This window comes from Podarcis muralis, chromosome 3 (assembly GCF_964188315.1).
Source record: "Podarcis muralis chromosome 3, rPodMur119.hap1.1, whole genome shotgun sequence".
Taxonomy (NCBI): domain Eukaryota; kingdom Metazoa; phylum Chordata; class Lepidosauria; order Squamata; family Lacertidae; genus Podarcis; species Podarcis muralis.
In genome coordinates, this window is record NC_135657.1 from 22,049,017 (window position 1) to 22,072,300 (window position 23,284).

A 23,284-nucleotide genomic window follows, 5' to 3' on the forward strand; every position below is an offset into this window, starting at 1 on the left:
GCATTAAATATTAAAAACTTCCCTAAACAGGGCTGCCTTCAGATGTCTTTTAAAGAGAAGATAGCTGCTTATTTCCTTCACATCTGAAGGGAGGGCGTTCCACAGGGCAAGTGCCACTACTGAGAAGGCCCTCTGTCTGGTTCCCTGTAACCTTACTTCTCGCAAAGAGGGAACCGCCAGAAGGCCCTCGGAGCTGGACCTCAGTGTCCGGGCTGAACGATGGGGGTGGAGACGCTCCTTCAAGTATACGGGACTGAGGCCGTTTAGGTTGGTGGGTATGAAATTGCTGTGAATCCCCATCCCAGGAAACTTGGAAGTGGTTGTCCTTGTTATCTTTTATTCCTGATTAATGAGGACTAGAATCTCTCAGCACAGTCCTAAACTAATGAAGCGCCCCTTCGGTGCCTTTGAAATGTTTCACAATATCTAATTGGGAAATCTAGTTGGTTTGTCACAACTCTCTTGTATTTCAGTTCAGTTTGTCCCTCATTGCTCTTCAACAAATCTTCCTGTACATTTGTTATGCCCTTTCAACTATATTTTATTGTATGTAAACCACCCTGGTAAATCTTATTTTAAAAGAAGGGTAAAACCTATTGAACTTGAGAATCCTGTGAATTGGCTCATGTGAACATTGTAGTATTCTGATTACTTTGTTTTGGCCTTTCGTATGATTTATGAGAATATTATTCACTTTGAGGGCAGGTTCAAACATATTTTTCATCACTTGTTAACTGCAGTATCAAGTAATTACTCAAAGGTATTAATGAACTCCTCACGGATTAGTAAATACAGAATTTTGTGGTCACTTCTAGTCAACTCAGACATACTGTTTTTCAGTGAAGGCAGTGTATACTTTGCTTGAAAGTCATCTTAATCAAGTAATGTATGTGATGAAACAGCGTGGAGTCTCGTATTTAGTGAACCATTCATCTAAGTGGCATTGACCCCCTTCCTCCCCCCAAATGTTTTGCCATTAAATTATTGACATGGGGTCACCTCCTCCCCTCCCTCCATTTTTGGATTAAAAACATATTTCAGCTGTGTATTAAAAGCCCCAAGAAGTTCATTCTCTTTAGTGGAGGGTATTCTTTTACAGAAAGATCAGTGGCTAATGGCCTGCAGATGCTATAAGGAATAATGAATTCTCCTTTAAGAAAGCAGAGAGCACTCTTTGCAACAAACACTCCCTGGTTCCTTTTTCAAACATGTCTCTTTAGCACTCTGATTTCAAGCTGGAATATTTGTTTCGACAGAACTCTGCTTTCTTAACTCCTGGTGTTGGAGCATCCTTAACAGGTAATGAAGGTTTTGCCAGGAAAATCCAGCTCTGGCTGAAAAAAGATGAAAGCAGTATCAACCTTGTTAGTGCTGGCACAAGATAATGGTCAGAGGAGTAGACTATACTTTAAAAAAAATGCTTTAGAGTTCTGCTTAAAATTAAACAACCCATCAAAGTTGATTGAGTATGTTCACATCCATTATAGGGAAGAAAAGTGAGCAAAATAAAGGACAGGCAAACAGCTTGCTGATGGATTTAAAAACTGAAGATTCCTCCCACCACAAGCACCGTGAGGGACGGATAAGATGAAGAGAAAAATTCTAAGTGAGAACTGGAAGGGTCTGTGATTTTCCATGGGAGATAGGATTAAGAAATACTTTTAGATAGAGTCAAGGTTCTGTAATTATGGACTGTTTTGTGCTGTTGTTGTTGCATTTTATTATAGATTACTTATTACAGCATCTATCTGACTCATTTGATCGTTAAACTACATGTTATGGGTTGTCATTTGTGTTTTACGTTGTGACGAAGGGCAGTACAGTCAACTTTCGAACATTTCGGCTGCCGAACGTTTCGGAAGCGGAATGCCAAAAACCCGCAAGTGAATGCTTTGGTTTTTGAACCCGCCTCGGAAGTCGAATGGCTTCCAAAACGCGTTTCTTAATTTTCCCCATCGAATTTGTTGACAGCCCTTTGATCCTCGGTTTTCGAACGTTTCAGAAGTTGAATGGACTTCCAGAACAGATTACGTTCGAAAACCAAGGTTCCACTGTATATAAATCTAATTAATACTATTACAGTACATCTACATTTTCTTGCATTTAACTTCTGAAATTCCAACTATACACAGTTAAGGTGGGGATGCTCTTGTGAGAAGTCAGATTCTCCCACGAGAACATCCCTATTGAGAAGCAAGGCTGAGAGTTTAAAAAGCTCTTTTTGCTCCAGGTAAGGATTAGCTGTGGCCTAATCGAAATACTGAGATACTATGTAGCTTTAAGGTACAGTAAACCCACAATTTATGTAGGGGGTTGCGCCTTAAGCCAAAATCACACGTCTTCCAAATCCATTGGGGTTGAATTGCGGGTGGGATTGCCAAAGTCATTTTTCCCAGAGCCCTGCCCTCTTTGCACCCCCTTTATATTAATTTTTTTGCCATGCATTTAAAGCTGAATGCACACAATTAAATGTGCATAGGTTGCAGGCTTACTGTACTTTTCAGATAACCGGGAACTGATTAAACAATAAATTGCCGGTTTATGTGAAACTCACAGCTTTACCGATCCTTCCTAACCTCATCTCTTCTTTCATACTGGTTAGTTTCAAAGCATTATCAAACTGACCTGATGAGTATTAGTTAACACAGTTAGCCTCCCTCATCTTCCCCTTCATGGCATAGCACCTAGTAGACTGGAGGCAATTCAGATTAATCCTGCTGGCTCCCCCTACACTCCATTTTAAGACTGTGACTAAATGCAGACTCCGTAGATTCAGCATCAAGCCAACTTCCCCTCTCCTCTGTTTTGTTTAACATCTGGTTTCATAAAGAGATCTAATAAAGATATTGCCTGGCTAGGTTTTGGGTTTTCCTTTGGGTCAATGTAGTTTCCTTTACTTTTTTGTTCAAGATACTCATAAACAACAACTCCTCCTCACCTGTTGCTAAGGGCCATCCACCTTGCCTGGAGTAAGTGGTTTGTAGGCTGATACTATATTCTGCCTATGGTGGGTAGTATGAGACTTCTACCCTTAGATCAGATTGCGTTTTCCTTGTCATTGCAGGCCTTCGGAAGATGAATTGAATGAGCTGTATGCCTTTATCCAATATATGACTGTAACACAGAATGCGTTGATAAAGTAAACACACACATACAGTGGTACCTTGGGTTATCAAACACCTTGGTACTCAAACAACTTGGAACCCAAACACTGCAAACCTGGAAGTAAGTGTTCCGGTTTGCAAACTTTTTTCGGAAGCCGAACGTGCTCCATTTTGAGTGCCACGCTTCCGTTTTGAATGTTACATTTCCGTTTTGAGTGCCGCACTTCTGTTTTGAGTGTTACACTGAGGTCTGTCTGTTTTTGATATTTATTTTGCGTTTTTGTTTTTGCGGCTCTTTTCATTTTGTTTTTGTGACTGTGTGGAAACCAGTTCAGCTACTGATTGATTGATTGTGTGACTGCAGTACATTGTTTATTGCTTTCATTTTATGGATCAATGGTCTCAGGTTAGATAGCAAAATTCAAGTTTTAGGGGTTGTTTTTAAAAGTCTGGAACGGATTAGTCCATTTTGCATTACTTTCTCTGGGAAAGCGCACCTTGGTTTTGGAACGCTTTGGTTTTGGAACGGACTTCTGGAACGGATTAAGTTTGAGAACCAAAGTACCACTGTATATTTTTTTTAAAGAGCTGTATTATCTAAGCTGACAGTTGTGGCCAGGCAAAAGGACAAAGTGGTTGTGGACATCCTTAATTCAGTCCTGGTATTGGATTAGTATTGTATCCTATTATTTTATTAGCTAATTTATGTCTCTGTGAGATTGCCATTTGGCATCTCTGTGGATATTTGGCGGGAAAATGCACCTTTAGGGCTCTGTAAGGACAGCCGCCTCTTAAAAGACAACAACAACCCGCCCCTTTCAAATTGGCTGCCCTTTTTTCCTGACTAACGCTTTTGTCACTGAGAAATGGAACAGCTGATTCACGAATTATGCATACAGCGTTACACCTAATATGCCCCAGGGATCAAGGTCATGAAAGTATCCTTTCTTCTGAAAAATATAAAATACGATAAACAGCTCAATCGGATGACCTACGATGCATGGCCTTGGTGAACTGATATGTGCATACAAAACAGTGTGACAATTGATGATTTCTTATGGGAAGCTATGATCATGTACCAGAGAAGAATTTAGCAAGGACAGCTAGAGGTGCATTTACCCTATTGAAGACATTTAAATCCTTGCAGTCACTTACTGCATACATAGAAAAAAGTAAGAGATTAGTACTAGAAGAGAGAAAGCAGGTATGGGTCAGAGGGGACTTAATTCCATCTCACTCAGTGCCGGATTTACGTATAAGCTAAACAAGCTATAGCTTAGGGCCCCACTCTCTTGGGGGCCCCCAAGAAAATTAAAGGAAAAAAACCTCTGGATGTACATTTCCAAAATATAAGATAAAAAACAAATAAAATAAAAGCTACATCCAGCAACAGTGTTTTGTGTTGTGTAGGCTCTTATGATGTAAGTAATGGGCCCTGCCTGCTAGCCTGCTCCTTCTTAATTGTATTTCACTATAAATATACTTCTTCTTAATTGTATTTCAGTTCAACAATTACTTTGATCAAATACATATTTTGTTATGTGCAAATGGCTTTAGACACCTATTAGGTCCATAAATTACCATAAAGCATATATTCAACACACAAAAAAGCAAAAATGTGTTGTTGACAAAGGACAGCTGGACATATAAAGGGCCCCATTACCTTCAGTAGCTTAGGGCCTCATCAAACCTAAATCTGGCCCTGGTCTCGCTCCACTCTTTACATTTCTGTCACAGGCTGTGATCTTCTTGTTAGGCTTATTGGTGCAAGGAACTGTTGCACCCTCTCCCACACCTGAGTCTAAAAAGTCTTGAGCTGCATCTAGAGATTCCTGGTTTGTCTAGGTGCTCCTTCTCTGAGGAAAGTGAGTTGCATAACATGGTGCTTCCCTCTTCTCCTGAACTCTCTCTCCAGCCTCTTCTTTACTTTGTCACACTCAGGTGTGGCCAAAGTGAAATGATTCTGCATGCATATATACATTCCTAGCTGCTACTTGAAATCTTCTTCCTCCCAGTCCACGGCTGCTTAAAGTATTCAAAGTGGGAAGGCTCATATCTGCATAGTTCATCCCATGTTCATAAACATCTTTTGTTCTTGAAAATTTCCTCCTGAGGGGAGTTTTTTCAGAGCAACATACTGGTTAAAAGCACTGGTTATGGTATGGGGTTTACTGTTTTCTTCTTCCCACTACGAAAACTACTTCATTCAGTTTACCACTGTTTACCAGTCACTTAATATTTTCTCTTATTCCATGACTGCTGAATTTCCTTAGGAGGCTTCAGTGGGGAACATTGCCAGAAACCTTTTGAAAACTTGATAACAGTGACTTTCTCCTGTCAAAATGGATGTTGACACCCTTAGCCCATTTGATGCATTTTCTGCTGTTTAACTTTCAACTGATTTTTTTTTTTTGGGGGGGGGAATATAATATAAATGTGGCATATTTGGATGGGAACTGTGTGTTGCTTCTATGCATTTTCTTGTCTTTGCCAAATTAAAATCTTAGTAACTGAGGTGTCCAGTGTGGGTGATTTTGCTAATACTAAGTTCTGAAATATTAAACTGTTCAACTTTAACTGGCATCATGCCTGTGCAGGGGGGAAAATTGAAAAGCTGAAAAGAATAGTTGTACAAGAAAGGAAAATATGAAGGACTAACAAAACTTGAGATGGAAACGTTAAAAGTAATCTGTAGGCACTTCTTGTAAACAAGTTTTGGAGTGATGTTTATCTTGTGACCTATCAAAGTCAGTTAACATTAAAGGTTTTCTAGGCTTTAATTCAATGTAGTTCTCGTGCCAAAATCCGCATCTGAATATTATCAGTAACTGTTTGTTCCATCAATTTGTCATCTTCATGTAGTCTCTCTATCTGACAATCTCGGTATACGAAAATTAAATGAGTTATTTGCAAACATTCTGGATTGTTTCAGTCCAGATTGCTTGTTTAGTACGTGGAAAGTATTCTTTAAGTAGCGTTTGACGCAGCAGTATATTTTCCTGTTTGAAAAGCTAAGAGGACCAGAAATGGGTGGATACTGTAGAGCAGGATTAGCCAACCTGGTGCTGCCCAGATGTTTTGAACTATAGCGGTCATCAGCCCCACCAGCATGGCCAATGGTCAGGGATAAGATGGAAGCTTTAGTTCAAAACATTGGGAGGGCACCCTGCTGGCTAACTCTGCTCTAGGGGATAGAGTGTTAGACTGGGGAGCCCTGGCTTCACATTTGCTTCGCTTTGAAGCTCATAACTAGCCTTGGGAGAGTCACTCTGCCTCTTGCAAGGTTGTTGTGAGCGTAGAATGAGATAACCCCTCGCCTGCCATCTTGAATTTTTTTAGGGGAAGTCTAGGATATAAATGCAGTGGACCCTCCGGATACATATTAAATTCATTCCGGGGGTCCATACGTAACCTGAAAAGTCCATAACTGGAGGTGCCACACCTGCGCACACGTGCGGCGCTGTAGAGCACTTCTGCGCATGCGTGCGGCGTGCAGAGCGTTTCTGTACACTTCCCGGTTTGCCGTGTTTGCAACCCAAAAGTTATGTATCTAGAGTGGTACTCTAGGGTCCACTGTATTGCATATAAAACAACATATTTGTGCTTGCCCTGGGAGTGTGAAAGATAGTGCTGAAGACTGCTGTATTTGTCACAACTTGATTTGTATGCGTAGAGATTCTATGTTCGTTTTAAGTGTGGTAGAGTAGATCTCTTTCTAAGTGGTATGCAATTACTGCAGAATTGATGTTGTATCTTTTCACACAGAGTATTGCTTTAGATTTTAGGGAAGCAGTACAGTGGTACCTCAGGTTAAGTACTTAATTCGTTCTGGAGGTCCGTTCTTAACCTGAAACTGTTCTTAACCTGAAGCACCACTTTAGCTAATGGGGCCTCCCGCTGCCACCGCGCCGTCAGAGCACAATTTCTGTTCTCATCCTGAAGCAAAGTTCTTAACCCGAGGTACTATTTCTGTGTTAGCTGAGTCTGTAACCTGAAGACTCTGTAACCTGAAGCGTCTGTAACCCGAGGTACCACTGTACCAGTAATAGTATAGTCACATTTCTCTTTTGGTTCTTTTTACTTATTGGGTGAACATCTGTCTAGTACTAGAAGTAGCCACCTGTTAGTCAGAAGCCCTCCTGTCTAATCTCAAATGCTTGGCAACTGGCTGTGGTCACTTAGTAGTGAGGTTGAAAGAATTGTGCATTTGCTGGGACATGCCTTCTCCAGTCAGTCTGCAAGCTTAGAGGAAAACAGTCATGGCTGATACAGGATACCAAATTACAATCCCAACGTCATTATGACTAAACTTCAAGCCTATTCTTGATCCTAGTTGTAAACTTGATCGGCCTAGCTGGAGAATGTTATGTCCCTTTTTGGTGGGCGCCGCCAAGTTGTAAGATTGGTAAATTGGAGTTGTTGGTCCTTCATTTACCTCCCAGAATAATTTCCTAATTAGATTAGGAAATTATGCTAACAGAAAATCTCCTCCTTCAGTGACAGGTACCAGTTCAAAAGCATTATTCTGTTGTTCTCCCAGAGAAATGTTATTCAATGCCTGAAACCTGGAGGCCTCTCTGAATTTAAACCACCTCTTGTTACTATAGCCCTGCACTTAAGAAAATGACTTATGGAACCAACCCCTGTTTAAAATCAGCCGTGAAATTATGGGATGTGAAATAATAATTTGGATAATAATAATAATAATTTATTTATACCCCGCCCACTTGGCTGGGTTTCCCCAGCCACTCTGGGTGGCTCCCAACTGAATATTAAAAACACAATACAGCACTATATAAATTTATAATATTTTGCACACCTGCCTTAACCAAAACTTCCATGGCTATCATATGTTTGAAAGATGAGGACTTGATTAGAAGAATGTTTGAAATGCACTATATTTAAGATTAATATTTTATCTCCGATCATCTTGTACTTTGCAGGCAGAAGTTGAGAGTGCTGTCTGCAATTTAACATACTCAGCAACTTATTGAAGACATGATCAAACTTGGCATGTTTGTCAGAGGTCGGCATGACCTAACCTGCCATGTTTGTCACAGGTGTGAGGCTGGGATTGTGCAACACTGTCGAGTCAGTGTTTGGCTGTTGTTGCTCAAATGCTGCAGGTTTGAAGCCTTGATCTTTAATAATGGTTCTCTTGCGCTAGAGCAGCCTTTGCCATGTGTTGGCTGATGGGAGTTGATGTGGTCCAAAACACGAGGAGTGCACCAGGCTGGAAAAGGCTTTGCTGGAAATTCAGACACGTCCTCAGGTTTCCAGTTAGAAACACAAGCTTGCAACAAGGGGTTCTTCTTCACATGCTCCCTCTGGAAGACCGATGGTCCCTCCTTTAGTGATTAACTCTTCCAATTTACTATTCATCACTTTACATTATAATATCTCAAATATCAAAGGCAGCAGTAGGGGGGGTGCCAGGGAGTTGCAATCAACATTCACTGTAAAGCATTACAAAGACCATTTTTGAGCTAGGAAGACAACTGTTGCTCAGGCAAAGCCTCAGCTCAAACATAAAGCTCTTTCTAGTCCCTGGAAGAGCCTGTTATTCAACTCCTATGGGCAAGGTCAGTTCAGGGCCTTCACTACCCCAGGAAGATGTTCCAATTATCATTTTGGTGGTGTGCCATCCAGGGCTGCTTTAAATAGAACCTTAAGTTCTTGGTTCTGGCCTTCTCATTCCTTAGGTCGATTTTACCTGTCCTCCTTATATGTGGGAATAATCAGGCCAGATTTCCTACAATTTTTGTTTGCTAGTAATAATAATAATAATAATAATAATAATAATAATAATAATAATAATAATAATTAATAAATACCCTGCCCTCCCCAGCCAAGGCCGGGCTCAGAGTGGCTTACAAGCAATAATAAAAACAAGAAGAATGATTACAACTTAAAAACACAAAAAATACAACATTAAAATAATGGAACATAAAAATATTAAAATGTAGCCTCATTGCAGGAGGAGAAGGAAAAGAAAAAAGAAAGAGAGGGAGGGATGGAATCAAATTGGCTCCAAGCCAAAGGCCAGGCGGAACAACTCTGTCTTACAGGCCCTGCGGAAAGAAATCAGATCCTGCAGGGCCCTGGTCTCATGAGGCAGAGCGTTCCACCAGGCCGGAGCCAGAGTTGAAAAGGCCCTGGCTCTGGTTGAAGCCAATCTAACTTCCTTAGGGCCTGGGACCACTAGGGTGTTGTTATTTATGGACCTTAAGGTCCTCCGTGGGGCATACCAGGAGAGGCGGTCCTGTAGGTATGAGGATCCTAGGCCGTGAGGGGCTTTAAAGGTCAAAAGCAGCACCTTAAATCTGACCCTGTACTCCACCGGGAGCCAGTGCAGCTTGAAAGGCACTGGGTGAATATGCTCCCATGGCAAAGACCCAGTGAGTAGAGAGATACTGTCTGCTGCTTCCATTTTCTAATTCCAGAAGAGTCTGCATTTTATCTGTTTTATAGAATCATAGAATTGTACAGTTGGAAGGGACCCAAGGATCATCTAGTCCATGGGTAGGCAAACTAAGGCCCGGGGCCAGATCCGGCCCAATCGCATTCTAAATCCAGCCAGCGGACGGTCCAGGAATCAGCATGTTTTTACATGAATAGAATGTGTCCTTTTATTTAAAATGCATCTCTGGGTTATTTGTGGGGCATAGGAATTTGTTCATCCCACCCCCCAATATAGTCCGGCCCCCCACAAGGTCTGAGGGACAGTGGACCGGCCCCCTGCTGAAAAAGTTTGCTGACCCCTGATCAAGTCCAACCCCCTGCAATGGAGGAATTTCAGCTAAAGCATCCATGACAGATGGCCATCCAACATCTGCTTAAAAACCTCTCATGGGAGTCTGTAATGTAGGGCTCTGGTTTTCTTAAATGTTATATTGTGGAGATCTTCAGTTATGAATAACAAAATTGGCTTTAACCAGTTCTCCTTGGACATTAAAATAGGTGAAAAATATAGTAAACGAAATTCTGAGCAAGGCCCCTGCCAGTATGCTTGTAGTATTGAACAGGTTAAGGCTCCTACCTTTTTGTGCCCTTGTGGAAGCTTTCTGTGCTTGCTTCATTTAAAATATTTGTTTTGATCTGTTTTGCAATATTTGGCCAGTGCTTTGTGGTTAAGGCATGTTGTCTTAGCTGAGCACTGGAAGAATCTTGGCTGGTATTTGCCATGTGGTTACTCATACATTAAAACCTTACTTATTTTCATTAATAAATATTAAAGGAACTGTAGGTATAAGACTTTTTTTAGATTAGTTCCTTGACCTGAAATATGGAAGCTTTTTTATTATTTATTTTATTTAAATATTTATAAACAGCACTCTCATATAAAATATAATAAGGTGTCATACAATAAAAACATCAATGTGCTTAGGATAGGCATTCAGTGTTTATTTGAAAAACCATTTTAAGTGGAAAACGTGTTTTTTTCTGATGGTTTTGCCTTTCCCTCCTTAACCCTTGGATTTACCTTATCAAAATAATGGCTACTATGACATTAAAAATAAATAAATCAGTGGGATATGATATCTGTTTGTATTTTTGAAAAAGGGACATGCTTATGAAGCTTTAAGTATAACTTATGTTGTTTAAAAGCTGCTTTTAGGAAGTCTGGTTTTGTGACCTGCCTATTTTGCATTGGCTGATAAAAAAAAAGATGTTTGCCCATCTTGTGGTACATAAATGGCACAGAAAACAAAATTATTTGGGTTGTACATAATTACATATAAGTCTTGTGTTTATATAATAGTCTTGAAACTTCCATGCAACTGTGTGTTGGAAAATCTTTTTCTTCTTCTTCTACAGAATGACAGGGAGGGAGTTCTTCACTCGGTTTCCAAACCTTTATCCGTTCTTGCTCAGCCAGTTGGAAGCTGTAGCTAGCACAGTGGACAGGTAAGAAGAATCCATTGTTATCATTGTCAATTGTCCATTGAATCCATTGTCAAATGTTTAGGCTTTCAGTGTTGGAGCAGAAAACAGATTTGGAGAAGTGCTGTCTATGTGTTTTTAAGTAGGCTGTTGTTGCTATTAGTTTATTTATAGCCCAGCCTTCATCAGGGACCCCAGGGCAGGTCACAACATCATAATTAATACAATACACAGCTGAAATAGTCAAAGTTAAAAACATTCTGTTCTAGCTGTCCATATACTGATGGAAAATAATAATAAAAATTGCACTCTCAATTCAAAGTCTCTTCGGAATTACCCATCAGCATTTAATATTTTTTTTGCAGTTTTTGTTTTTGTTTTACTGCAGCCAAAACCAAACTGGTTACACATTAATCTGAGTGATATTTATGTACATACAAGCCGCTCCATTTCATACAAATTATTTTGCAGTCCAGCTTTGTATTCATTAATTTTTTTCTCCTCCAGGTAATTTGAGAAATAATTTTTTATGCTTACGGTTTGGGTTTATACACAGCAAAAAAGGAAAAGGTGTGTTGTGGGGAAGCATACAGAAGTAAAGCATTATGGTCTGCATTGGTTGTATAAAAAAGGGAGCATTAAGCATTAGCTGTTAACTTAAGTGAACAAAGTTAAATGGTTAAAGAGTTGTAGTGAACTAATAACACTTGCATGAAAGAGAAATGTCTGCAGTGTTTTCAATCATTTAAAAGAGTTGCCTCTACCTTGCGGAGCAATCGAAACCACCCATCAGCCATGCTGAAGGGAGTTTGGGTGATGTGGAGAGACCACCTCTCCAAGCCCTTCCAAGATCCATTGGCCTCTGCCATCAGGGGATCTCCACTGGCAACAGGGAGGACATGCCAGTCAGGATTGGCCCAATATGCCCGTCCAAATGGCAGGCAGGTGGAAGCTACTGCAGTTGATACCCCTGTGGTATGGGTCTGGACAGGGCTGGATTTAGGTTTGATGAGGCCCTAAGCTACTGAAGGTAATGGGGCCCTTTATATGCCCAGCTGTCCTTTGAAAGCAACAAATCGTCACTGTTTTTTGTGTTGAATATATGCTATATCAGGGGTCAGCAAACTTTTTCAGCAGGGGGCTGGTCCACTGTCCCTCAGACCTTGTGGGGGCCCAGACTATATTTTTGGGGTGTGTGTGGAATGAACAAATTCCTGTGCCCCACAAATAACCCAGAGATGCATTTTAAATAAAAGCACACATTCTACTCATGTAAAAACATGCTGATTCCTGGACCGTCCGCTGGCCGGATTTAGAAGGTGATTGGGCCGGATCCAACCCCCAGGCCTTAGTTTGTTTATCCATGTGCTATATGGTAATTTATGGACCTAATAGGTCCATATACAGCGCAAAAGGCGGGTTTTATTTTATTTGTTTTTAATCTTATATTTTGGAAATGTACACCCAGTGTTTTTTTCCCCTTTAATTTTTTTTGGGGGGGCCCCAAGAGAGTGGGGCCCTAAACTATAGCTTCTTCAGCTTATACGTTAATCCAGCACTGGGTTTGGACCAGCCCCTACCATATCTACTGGCTGGCTCAAGTAGCAGGACTGTGGATGTGGCAATAGCTCTGCCATTTCATTAAGCTCTGCCATTGCCTGTTATGATTTGAAACTGCCTCCTAAGTCATACTCCCAGTTAGACCCATTAAAATCAATGGGCATTATGAACTTAGTCTCAAGTGTTTCTGTTTGGAAGATGACTTAGCTGGCTATAACCCAGAGTGCTTCAACATCCTATAGCAGGGGTCGGCAACCTAAGGCCCATGGGCCACAAGCAGCCCATGGGGGTCGTTTAACCAGCCCATGGACCTCCGCTGCCCACTTGGGGACCTCCGCCGCCCGCTCGGTTGGCTCCCATGCGCCGCGCTAAACCAGTGCGGAGCAAAGCAGGGACCGCCTTCAGCGACAGTAGCCAGCTTCCCATTGGCTACAGGAAGCTCTTGCACTCTGGCGTACTGCAGTGTCTGTCGGACCGTGAACCGGCCCAAGCCACAAAAACTTTGCCGACCCCTAATCTATAGCAACGTCTAGCATATTGTCAAATAGTTGTAGACTTAGGCAAATATTTTCATGGATGTGTTTAATGATCTTCACGTTTTTATTTTTTCAATGTAGTGGGACGGGTGAGTTTAAGCTCCACCCGAGCTTATTCCTTTTGCTTTTGATTTTGGGGAAGCTGTATCCATCACCGATGGATGGCACATATTCTGCCCTTAATATGGCACCCTTCGCTCCGTTTATTTTGAGGTAAGTTGTACATTTCACTTCACAAATAATTTCAAGGTACCTGGGAATGCTTCAGGTTGCTTTAGTTGTAGAGATATTGTTAATTCAAAAAAGTGTCTTCCTTAGTTCACCTACCATGTTTGTTATTCCACACGTGATCTAGTACAGTGTTTTTTTTTAACATACAGTGGTACCTCGCAAGACGAAATTAATCCGTTCCGCGAGTCTCTTCATCTTGCGGTTTTTTCGTCTTGCGAAGCACGGCTATTAGCGGCTTAGCGGCTATTAGCGGCTTAGCGGCTTAGTGGCTATTAGCGGCTTAGCGGCTTTAAGAAAAAGGAAAAGAACTCGCAAGACGTTTCGTCTTGCGAAGCAAGCCCATAGGGAAATTCGGCTTGCGGAACGACTCAAAAAACGGAAAACCCTTTCGTCTAGCGAGTTTTTCGTCTTGCGAGGCGTTCGTCTTGCGGGGCACCACTGTATAATTTTTATTAATTTCTTTTTTAACACAGTATTTCCAACATTACAATAGCAATTAAAGTACTCGTGACTTCCCTCCATCCCTTCAACTGTTTTTTGTTTTTAAGTCTTTATATCGCACTTTAAAACCTCCACTTCTGACATTTATGTCCTTATAGTCAACTCTGTCTCTTTGGTCTCAAAAGTTACAAAAGTTTTAAATTTCATTGCAGGATTTATTTCAATCCCGCTAGTGTCTTCACATTTTTACGTGATCTAGTACATAGTGTTGTATTTGTATGAGAAAAGTAGAGATAACTTGTGTAGAACACCTTACATATTAAACATTGGAGGAAGGAGATATGTGGATTTTTCTTTTTCCCTGTGTCTTTCTGAGGCTGCAGCCATTTTCTTCTGTGGAAAGGGAAGTGGTTGGGGTCCCGTCTGGGAACACCTGAAGCTGCAGCACTGCTAAAGAAAAGCAGGTGTGAACCCAATTGATCTTGTGGATGTAAGACTGCTGCCACTCATATGTATGAGCAGAACATAAATGTTTATTTTTTTTTTTAGGGAGAGAAAGAGAGAATGGTTTGGTGTGCACAATAGCAAATACACCTGTGGCCCATTTACATCTGGTGAAAGTTGTGTATTTCTGCATTGAACCAAAACGTTTGGTTTAATTGCCTTAAAAACAAAATTAAAACAATTATGTTCTGTTGTGTGGATTCTGTACAAGCTTCTTGATCACATGCAAAGGCAAGGGAGCCCTTCCCTTGTATGCTGGCCAGCAATTACTTGCTTCTGGTTATAGTTAAATTGTAAAGCTATGGTAGACCTGTACAAACAGAACCAAGTATTTATTGATCCATGGGTGTTGAGACTGATATATATATATATATTCAAGCACTGAGAATATGTTCAGCCTTGCACCTCAAACAATACAGCATTGGCTTGTAAAAAATCTAATTAAGCTGAATTGAAAGTATTCAAAGCCTAAGTGGAATTTTTCATTTAGTGGGAGTTGAGTTACACTTGGCTTGGCTGTGCTGAAGTAATTTACACAACGCGAGTCAGATTAAACGTTTACAAGAACAAATCTCGATCTTCTGTGCGGTCAGAATACTCCAAAGTTAAATTAGAAGACTTTTTATCAGTCATTCACCGTGTTATTAAAAGCACATTTTATCCTGGTAGTTTAATTGTAAAATACATTGTAGATTAATCCTTATAACCTTTAAAAATCTTTGAATGGAGGGTTAGGGTGTCCTTTGCTAGTAATTTTTAGCGAAATAGGCATGCTTTTGATTAAAAGAAGTAACTGAGAGAAATATATTAACTGTAAAAGTAAGAATATGAGCAATCCGCTGGAGGGATTCCATTTTGTTGCTGTTTCCTGATCATCAGAAATGGCTTTCTGTGGAAATTCTGCCTGGCAATTTTGGCAAGTTCTGATTGATTGTGAATTCATACAGAGTAATCTGTTCTTTGCTTTAAGCAAAGCCCTAGGATATTCTCACATCATGAAAAGATATTTCCATCTCAGTCACAGGGTAGATGGTGGGACTCAGCTTTACTTAGGGCTGCCAGCTTTAATCAGTAGTTTTTAAAATAAACAAAAGTTGCGGCTGATTAAAATGGGACCCAACTGATTAATCAGTGGAACTGAGAGCTCAGGATCCACTCGCTGTATTTTTTTAGTCTGTTTTTGTTCCCTTGTAATTACTGTAATGGGGAATCAAATAGAAAATATTGAGGATAGCCTTTGTTATCTGAAAAAAGCATTATTCTGAAAAACATATTATCTATGGAGGCTTTGTGTGCATTGAGAGGAGCCTGCCACCTTCCACCATGGCTTTAGATCCTGTTTCGTTTGAATAAACCACAGTTAATTCAGGCCATAGTTTAGTGATAGGAACAAACTGCTTAAGTACTCTCCCCTCCCTTATTCTCCAGTGAAGCCGCAAGGAGGAGATTGAAAGGATCCACTTCCCAGCTTTGACGAACCACGGCTTGTGATTATGCACAACAGGACAAAACTGTGGTTAGTTTAAGCTGTGGTTTACTGAAACAGGCCAAGGTTAAATTGTGGTCTCTGATCTTGTTCTTGGCTTGTTTCTATAAACTATAGGTAAAGGTACCCCTGCCCGTACGGGCCAGTCTTGCCAGACTCTGGGGTTGTGCGCCCATCTCACTCAAGAGGCCGGGGGCCAGCGCTGTCCGAAGACACTTGCGGGTCACGTGGCCAGCGTGACATCGCTGCTCTGGCGAGCCAGAGCCGCACACGGAAACGCCGTTTACCTTCCCACTAGAAAGCGGTCCCTATTTATCTACTTGCACCCGGGGGTGCTTTCGAACTGCTAGGTTGGCAGGTGCTGGGACCGAGCAACGGGAGCGCACCCCGCCGCGGGGATTCGAACCGCCGACCTTTCGATCGGCAAGTCCTAGGCGCTGAGGCTTTTACCCACAGCGCCACCCGCGTCTATAAACTATAGTTTAAAATTAATTGCATTTCCCAGTTTGGACATTGTTACAAGCTAACATAAACTAGGAAGGGAGGTGGGGGTGATTCCAGTCTTCTCATGGCCTTGCCGGAGGAGACAGGATAGGAAGCACTCAAGCAGGACCTGTTTCTCTAAGGCTAAATCATGGTTTAATGTTCTGTCCAAACTGGGCCTCAGAATAAACAACAGTTTCCCTGAATAGAGTATAGTTGGGGTGTTGTTGTTGTTTTTCCAAAAATGAAAGCATTCGATTTCAGCCTCTGGTGCCGGAAGGGAGTGGAATCTTGGAATGTAAATCAAGAAAGGAAAAGAGGGTGGGAATGCCAATAATAATAATAATTTATTATTTCTACCCCGCCCATCTGGCTGGGTTTACCCAGCCACTCTGGGCAGCTTCCAACAAAAGATTAAAAATACATTAAAATTTAAAAATACATTACATACATATAAATCAAGATTGCAAAAGGGTGGAGCTCATCCATTTGTGAAAGGGATACTCTGGATATAACACAGTAATACCGATTCTGATCGTTGTTTTCCTGCTACTCAACCCTAGAGAAAATACCAGGAACATGCAGAGTACTTGATAATAGTTCATACGAGTGAATTGATTTAAAACGTGGCACGATTACAGAATGAATACCGGAATGTTTTGAGCAGGATTTGGATGCGATGGAACCGAAACACAGCAAATACCTCTTAAGTAGGGTTTTTCCTTCTTTCAGATGTCAGTAGGGATTCGAGTTCAGAACATAAATAACTTTTGATTGAAAAAGGCATTGATAAGCCTGCGCCGTAATCATTCTCTCTGTGTTTAATTGGGAAACTTGGCAGATTAGTAGGAAGCACTAAGATTTTTGCCAAAACTTTTCAAGCAAAGCTAAAAGAATTCTACTCTGTGGTGGACAGGGCCTAATACTTTTGCTGCTACTTACTGGGCAGAACATTCTAACAGGGCAGGGATCATTTAGCTGTGATTCCTGCGCTGCAAAGTGTTTGACTAGATGATCCTTTGGGTTCCTTCCAACTCTACAATTCTGTGATTCTGTAAGCAGTGAGTGCAATGCCCAAGTGTTGCCTCTGTAGCAATAGATTGTAAATATTTATGATGTTCATTGTCCCACCCCCAACGCCACCCCTTTTTACTGGGCCAAATTTAGCATGTGCAGTTTTGGGTTTGAAGTCAAATATGCCACTTTTTATTAAGTACAGTATAAAGATAAAATTGTAAAAACCAGAACCCTGCTAATTATTTTCAGGCTTTTGAGGCTGTAAAAGATGTAAGAAAGACAACGGAATGATTTCTATAAATATATTGTAGCTTAGTGAATTAGAAGGAATTCGTTCCTTCCTTCTTTAAAAAGCTCTAGCTGTTAAGAGTGTTGAGAGTCTCATATCAAAATAGACTTTGAGGTGTGACTGGGCCAATGTTTAATGAACAGGTTTAAATAACATGACATTATGCCTGAAACATTTTTTTTAATCTTGAAATTAATAACTCTTGTCAATATTGGTGGAAATTCAAATCCGAATAGTAATGTCTGTGGGTTTGGGTGTTAATAATAATAATAATAATAATAAATTTTATTTATATCCCGCCCTCCCCAGCCGAAGCCGGGCTCAGGGCGGCTAACAACACTAAAACAATGCAACATTATAAAAACATTATAAAAATTAATTAAAATACAAATTGATGGCAACCATAAACTAAAGTTTTGTAAAGATTGCCAAAGGAGGGAGTCAGGCTGCGCCCTGACCAAAGGCCTGGTGGAACAGCTCTGTCTTGCAGGCCCTGCGGAAAGATGTCAAGTCCTGCAGGGCCCTTGTCTCTTGCGACAGAGCGTTCCACCAGGTTGGAGCCGCAACCGAAAAAGCTCTGGCTCTAGTTGAGGCCAGCCTAACCTCTCTGTGGCCTGGGACCTTCAAGATGTTTTTATTTGAAGACCGTAAGTTCCTCTGTGGGGCATACCAGGAGAGGCGGTCCCGTAGGTACGAGGGTTGCAAGTCACCTGCTTATTTGCTTGGTAAAGCAATCCATATCTTACCTTGCGAGATGTTCAAACAGCATTGCCCTTGAGCTGCCTAAAAATGGAATCACCTTTTAAATGTTTGTTTTTGATAGGTAGAAGACACAATGCATTTCTAATGTGCTTGGTATTATGTATACAGAAGAGTTGTTTCCGATATTACGCATGCCTGTATTTAATGTGCCTCCTTGTCATTAACTGATCCCCCCCCCCATAGCTCTTTTGATTTGCTTCAGCTAAAAAACTAGCTAATTGATTTCGCTCTGTGATGCCCTTTCTGTGCACTTCCTCCTCTCTGCTTTCATATGTAGTGCTTATGGGAAAATGCACTTGCAGAACCAGCTAAGCATATTATAGTTACAAAATCAGTTACTGGTTTTGCATTACCAATTGCACCTGCGGTACTTGGAGATGGAGGTGGGTTCATTTCATACTGCGGAGCTGCTCTTGCAGGTTCTCTCGCCTATGTAACTGTAAGAGGTTCTGACTTCTGGGAAAGGCTCCATGCAACTTCTAGGCTAAGGAGATAGTCTGTGTTGGAAGGGACAATAAAGGAAGTACTGGCACTTTTTTGGGGGGCGGGACAACAAATTTCAGTGGTATCTCTCTTCCCTAATATTGGATTATGGAAGCTAATATTCCAGAATAGTGAGACCACAGTACTAATGATATGCAGGCAGATCCTGTATGTTCTTATTCAGAAGCAAGTTTAACAGGGCTTATTCCCCAAGAAGTGGGTACAGGATTGCAGCTCTGAAATGCTTTAGAATGGTTAATTTTATAATTGTGCTTTCCCTCCTAAATGCTAGATTTATTACGATGCTGCATACTTATTTTTAAAAAATCTTAATTATTCACCCACAATTATCCCCACTTTGTTGTTGTTGCAAAGATGAATACATAAATTCAAGGCTATGAGCTTGCAACACTCCATTAATGAAGAATGCACTTTTAATGAGTTCTGAGTAAATCATAGCGTTTTAACTTTAACCTTGGGCATCATGACATGTGCTAGATGGCAAGCTGTTTTTCAATTCTGGGTGAATTTCAAAGCAATCTTTCTGGAACAGTGGGTGGGAAGAGAAAGAAAGTCCATTTCCTGTCCCTGAGAGGTAATAATGCAAGTGGGGTTTTTTTTATCTTGTATATTTATGTTATGAACTGCCCTGAGATCTGTGGATCAAGGGCAGTATACAAATTTCATCTAAATAAATAAAATAAAAATAAATAATACACTCAGAGGTTACAGATTACTGCCTCTGTATAGAGTTAAAAGGTTTATGGTACATTTTAATGTGTGCTGGAGAACTGAGCTATTCAACTTTGTTCTGGGTATTACATCATGCTAAGCTAAACCATGTCTTTCATGACTATGTGCACTCTGGGAAAAATGGTTGCTTCTTTGCTCCTTCCCATGGGATATTGCATCATCCCAACTTGGGCTTGTGGTTTAGCTCTCTCCAGCCACGGTTCTCAACCTGTGGGTCCCCAGATGTTGTTGGACTACAACTCCCATCATCCCCAAGCTCTGGCCTTGCTAGCTAGGGGTGACGGGAGTTGTAGTTCAACAACATTTGGGGACCCACAGCTTGAGAAAGGCTGCTCCAGGCAAAACACAAGCTTTAACCAACATTTGTCCTATAGTTTATCAAATCAAAACTTTATTGCGGTCCAAAGACCCACAAAACAATTTCAAAACTAGATACAGTTAAAGCGACCAGACAGACAGATGGAAGAAACCAAGGCAGTCATTTTGTTTTATCTAGGGCAAAATGATCTTTGTTTCTTATAACCTCCGGGGAAAAACGTTGCCATGGCCAGTGTAATATCATTGACCTGTCTTCCAAAAGATATTTAATATGGGAGGCTTCGGATTTTCCTGGCAAATTTTCCAGTAAGGGTTTGATCAGTTGATCCCTTGCTTGCTCATATTGCCCACAATGCAGTAGGATATGCCTCATACAATCGATGTCCTGGGAACATAAACAAAGCCTATTGATGCCTCTCAGTCTGCCATTTAGAACTTCTGAGGGAAATATATTTAGTCTGGCTTTGGTAAATAAATGCTTAGGTGTTGTTGTTGTTGTTGTTTAGTCGTTTAGTTGTGTCTGACTCTTTGTGACCCCCATGGACCAGAGCACGCCAGGCACTCCTGTCTTCAACTGCCTCCCGCAGTTTGGTCAAACTCATGCTGGTAGCTTCGAGAACACTGTCCAACCATCTCGTCCTCTGTCGCCCCCTTCTCCTTGTGCCCTCAGTCTTTCCCAACATCAGGGTCTTTTCCAGGGAGTCTTCTCTTCTCATGAGGTGGCCAAAGTATTGGAGCCTCAGCTTCACGATCTGTCCTTCCAGTGAGCACTCAGGGCTGATTTCCTTAAGAATGGATAGGTTGGATCTTCTTGCAGTCCATGGGACTCTCAAGAGTCTCCTCCAGCACCATAATTCAAAAGCATCAATTCTTCAACGATGAGCCTTCTTTATGGTCCAGCCCTCACTTCCATACATCACTACTGGGAAAACCATAGCTTTAACTATATGGACCTTTGTTGGCAAGGTGATGTCTCTGCTTTTTAAGATGCTGTCTAGGTTTGTCATTGCTTTTCTCCCAAGAAGGAGGCGTCTTTTTATTTCATGCCTGCTGTCACCATCTGCAGTGATTATGGAGCCCAAGAAAGGAAAATCTCTCACTGCCTCTATTTCTTCCCCTTCTATTTGCCAGGAGGTGATGGGACCAGTGGCCATGATCTTCGTTTTTTTGATGTTGAGCTTCAAACCATATTTTGCGCTCTCCTCTTTCACCCTCATTAAAAGGTTATTTAATCCTCCTCACTCTTCTGCCATCAATGTTGTGTTACAGTATCTGCATATCTGAGGTTGTTGATATTTCTTCCGGCAATCTTAATTCCGGCTAGGGATTCATCCAGCCCAGCCTTCCGCACAATGAATTCTGCATATAAGTTAAATAAGCAGGGAGACAATATAAAGCCTTGTCGTATTCCTTTCCCAATTTTGAACCAATCAGTTGTTCCATATCCAGTTCTAACTATAGCTTCTTGTCCCACATAGGTATGAGGTATGATTTAGGGTTGACGGCGCCAAGGGAGGAAGCGTCGCCTTAAGCTTCACATCTTTCAGTTCGTTTTATCATTTTATACTATAGTTTAAAGCTTGTCTGCGGTTTGTCTGCGGGGAGCCAAACTACAAGCCAAACTATGGCTTAGCTCGGCACAGCAATAGAACAACCATAGAGGAGCAAAGCCCCTACAACCTCTTTTTTGGGAGCTCACACGCTTGCACGTATGCTAAGCCATAGTTTTTATTGTGTATAGCCATACTAAGTGTGGCTATACACAATAAATAAATTGATTGATTGATAGTGCAACATGCAAACCAAGCCATTAGGTCTTCAAACTAGTAAAGATGCATAAATGGAAGTGAAGGGGAAGGAATGTGTTTAGAAAAGCCACCAGCAATTGGGTCTGGACTCAACTGGAAATTGGACCACCCTGTTCAAGCGGGGGTTGGGGGTGGCATTTTCAGCGCCTTCCCCCTGTTTTGCCCAATTCCCCGGTGTCTATGGAGTTAGGCATTGGTAAGTGTGGTGCATGATTGCAACCAAAGTCAGAAATAGGCAAGGGATCTCCGGAAGAAAAAGTGTTTTCTCTGTAATCATTGTTTTTTAACCAGTTAATCAGTTTCTCACGCTGTTTCTCACCCATCTCCATTTGGTGACACCAAGATAAAATATTGCTATGACTAGCAAGCAGTCTTTCTGGTTTCGTGTTATTTTCTAAATGGCTTCAAGTTGGCAGAATCATTCTTTATTTGGAGGAATATTTGCTAAATGGTTAGAAAAGAAGAATTTGTAATGAACCCCATGTGGCTTCAACAAATTGCTACGCAAAGCTAGCTGAAGTCATTGTGGGTTGGAAAAACTGCATCTGTAAAATACAATAAACATCTAGTTGAAATAGAAAATCCCAGCAGGCTTGATGATGGCTCTGAAATATGATGGGAAAATATTTCTCTAGGGTGTAAAAATCTATATACACACACATGCGAGGGGGGTGGGGAGTGCAGCTTTTCATCTCGCTGAGATAACTTTTCTTAGAAATGTTATACACAAGTGGGCTTAGGAGTGGCTCCGTTTCAGCTCGCTTGTTAAATGACCACTTCAAATAACAGCCAAATTCCTATCAGTCTCAGAAGCGAAACCTACAGTTGTTGAAAAGCTGATCTGGAGTGAAAAGGAAAATGGGGCTTTTCATTATGATAAACTTTGCAAATAGACTTTTTCTTTTCTTTTTTGAGACTAGGGACACTGCCTTACACTTAAGACAGTGTTTTTCTGGGCAGGAGAGACACCACATTTTGTTAATGAGGGGAGCAGGCGTCTAAAATTGCTTTATGGTCAGAACTGAACTTCGTATCAGTATTATAAATCCACTGTGTTCTGGATGTTTTGAATGTCTGTATGGATATGGAGCGTGTGTGATCAATCAATCAATCAATCAATCATACTCAGGCCTGACTGGAGGGTGGGGCCTCAGACTGAAAGAGGGCATAAGGTTTAGACACTTTTATTTTATACAGTGGTACCTCGGGTTAAGTACTTAATTCGTTCTGGAGGTCCGTTCTTAACCTGAAACTGTTCTTAACCTGAAGCAGCACTTTAGCTAATGGGGCCTCCTGCTGCCGCCAGAGCACAATTTCTGTTCTCATCCTGAAGCAAAGTTCTTAACCCGAGGTACTATTTCTGGGTTAGTGGAATCTAACCTGAAGCGTATGTAACCTGAGGTACCACTGTACTTACTGGACCAAAGACTGCCACATTCTGTCACTAACAGCTGTTCTAAGCAAATAAAATATGTGAACTGATGACGAACTTTTGTCTGTTAACTGATAGAGATTTTGTCATATTGTTTAAAATGCTTACAAATGTATTAATTAAAATATAGTATTTCTGATGGTGCAAGATTAGTGTGATGGCCTGGGATTCCGATTCTGAGAGTGAACCGGAG

The 23,284-nt window shown here is 41.1% G+C and overlaps 1 protein-coding gene across 7 annotated transcripts in view; it reads left to right on the top strand.

Annotated features, from left to right (window-relative positions):
- THADA (THADA armadillo repeat containing) overlaps positions 1-23,284 on the top strand; it is a 152,560-nt gene that overhangs the window by 51,447 nt on the left and 77,829 nt on the right. For all 7 annotated transcript variants that reach the window (XR_013392139.1, XR_013392140.1, XM_077925539.1 and 4 more), the window contains 2 exons: positions 10,923-11,012; positions 13,166-13,297. Coding sequence is in view for 5 of the 7 variants with exons in the window: in XM_077925539.1 (XP_077781665.1) it covers positions 10,923-11,012; positions 13,166-13,297 (222 nt within the window). In the remaining 2 variants the exon portion in view is untranslated. The remainder of the gene's footprint in view (positions 1-10,922; positions 11,013-13,165; positions 13,298-23,284) is intronic.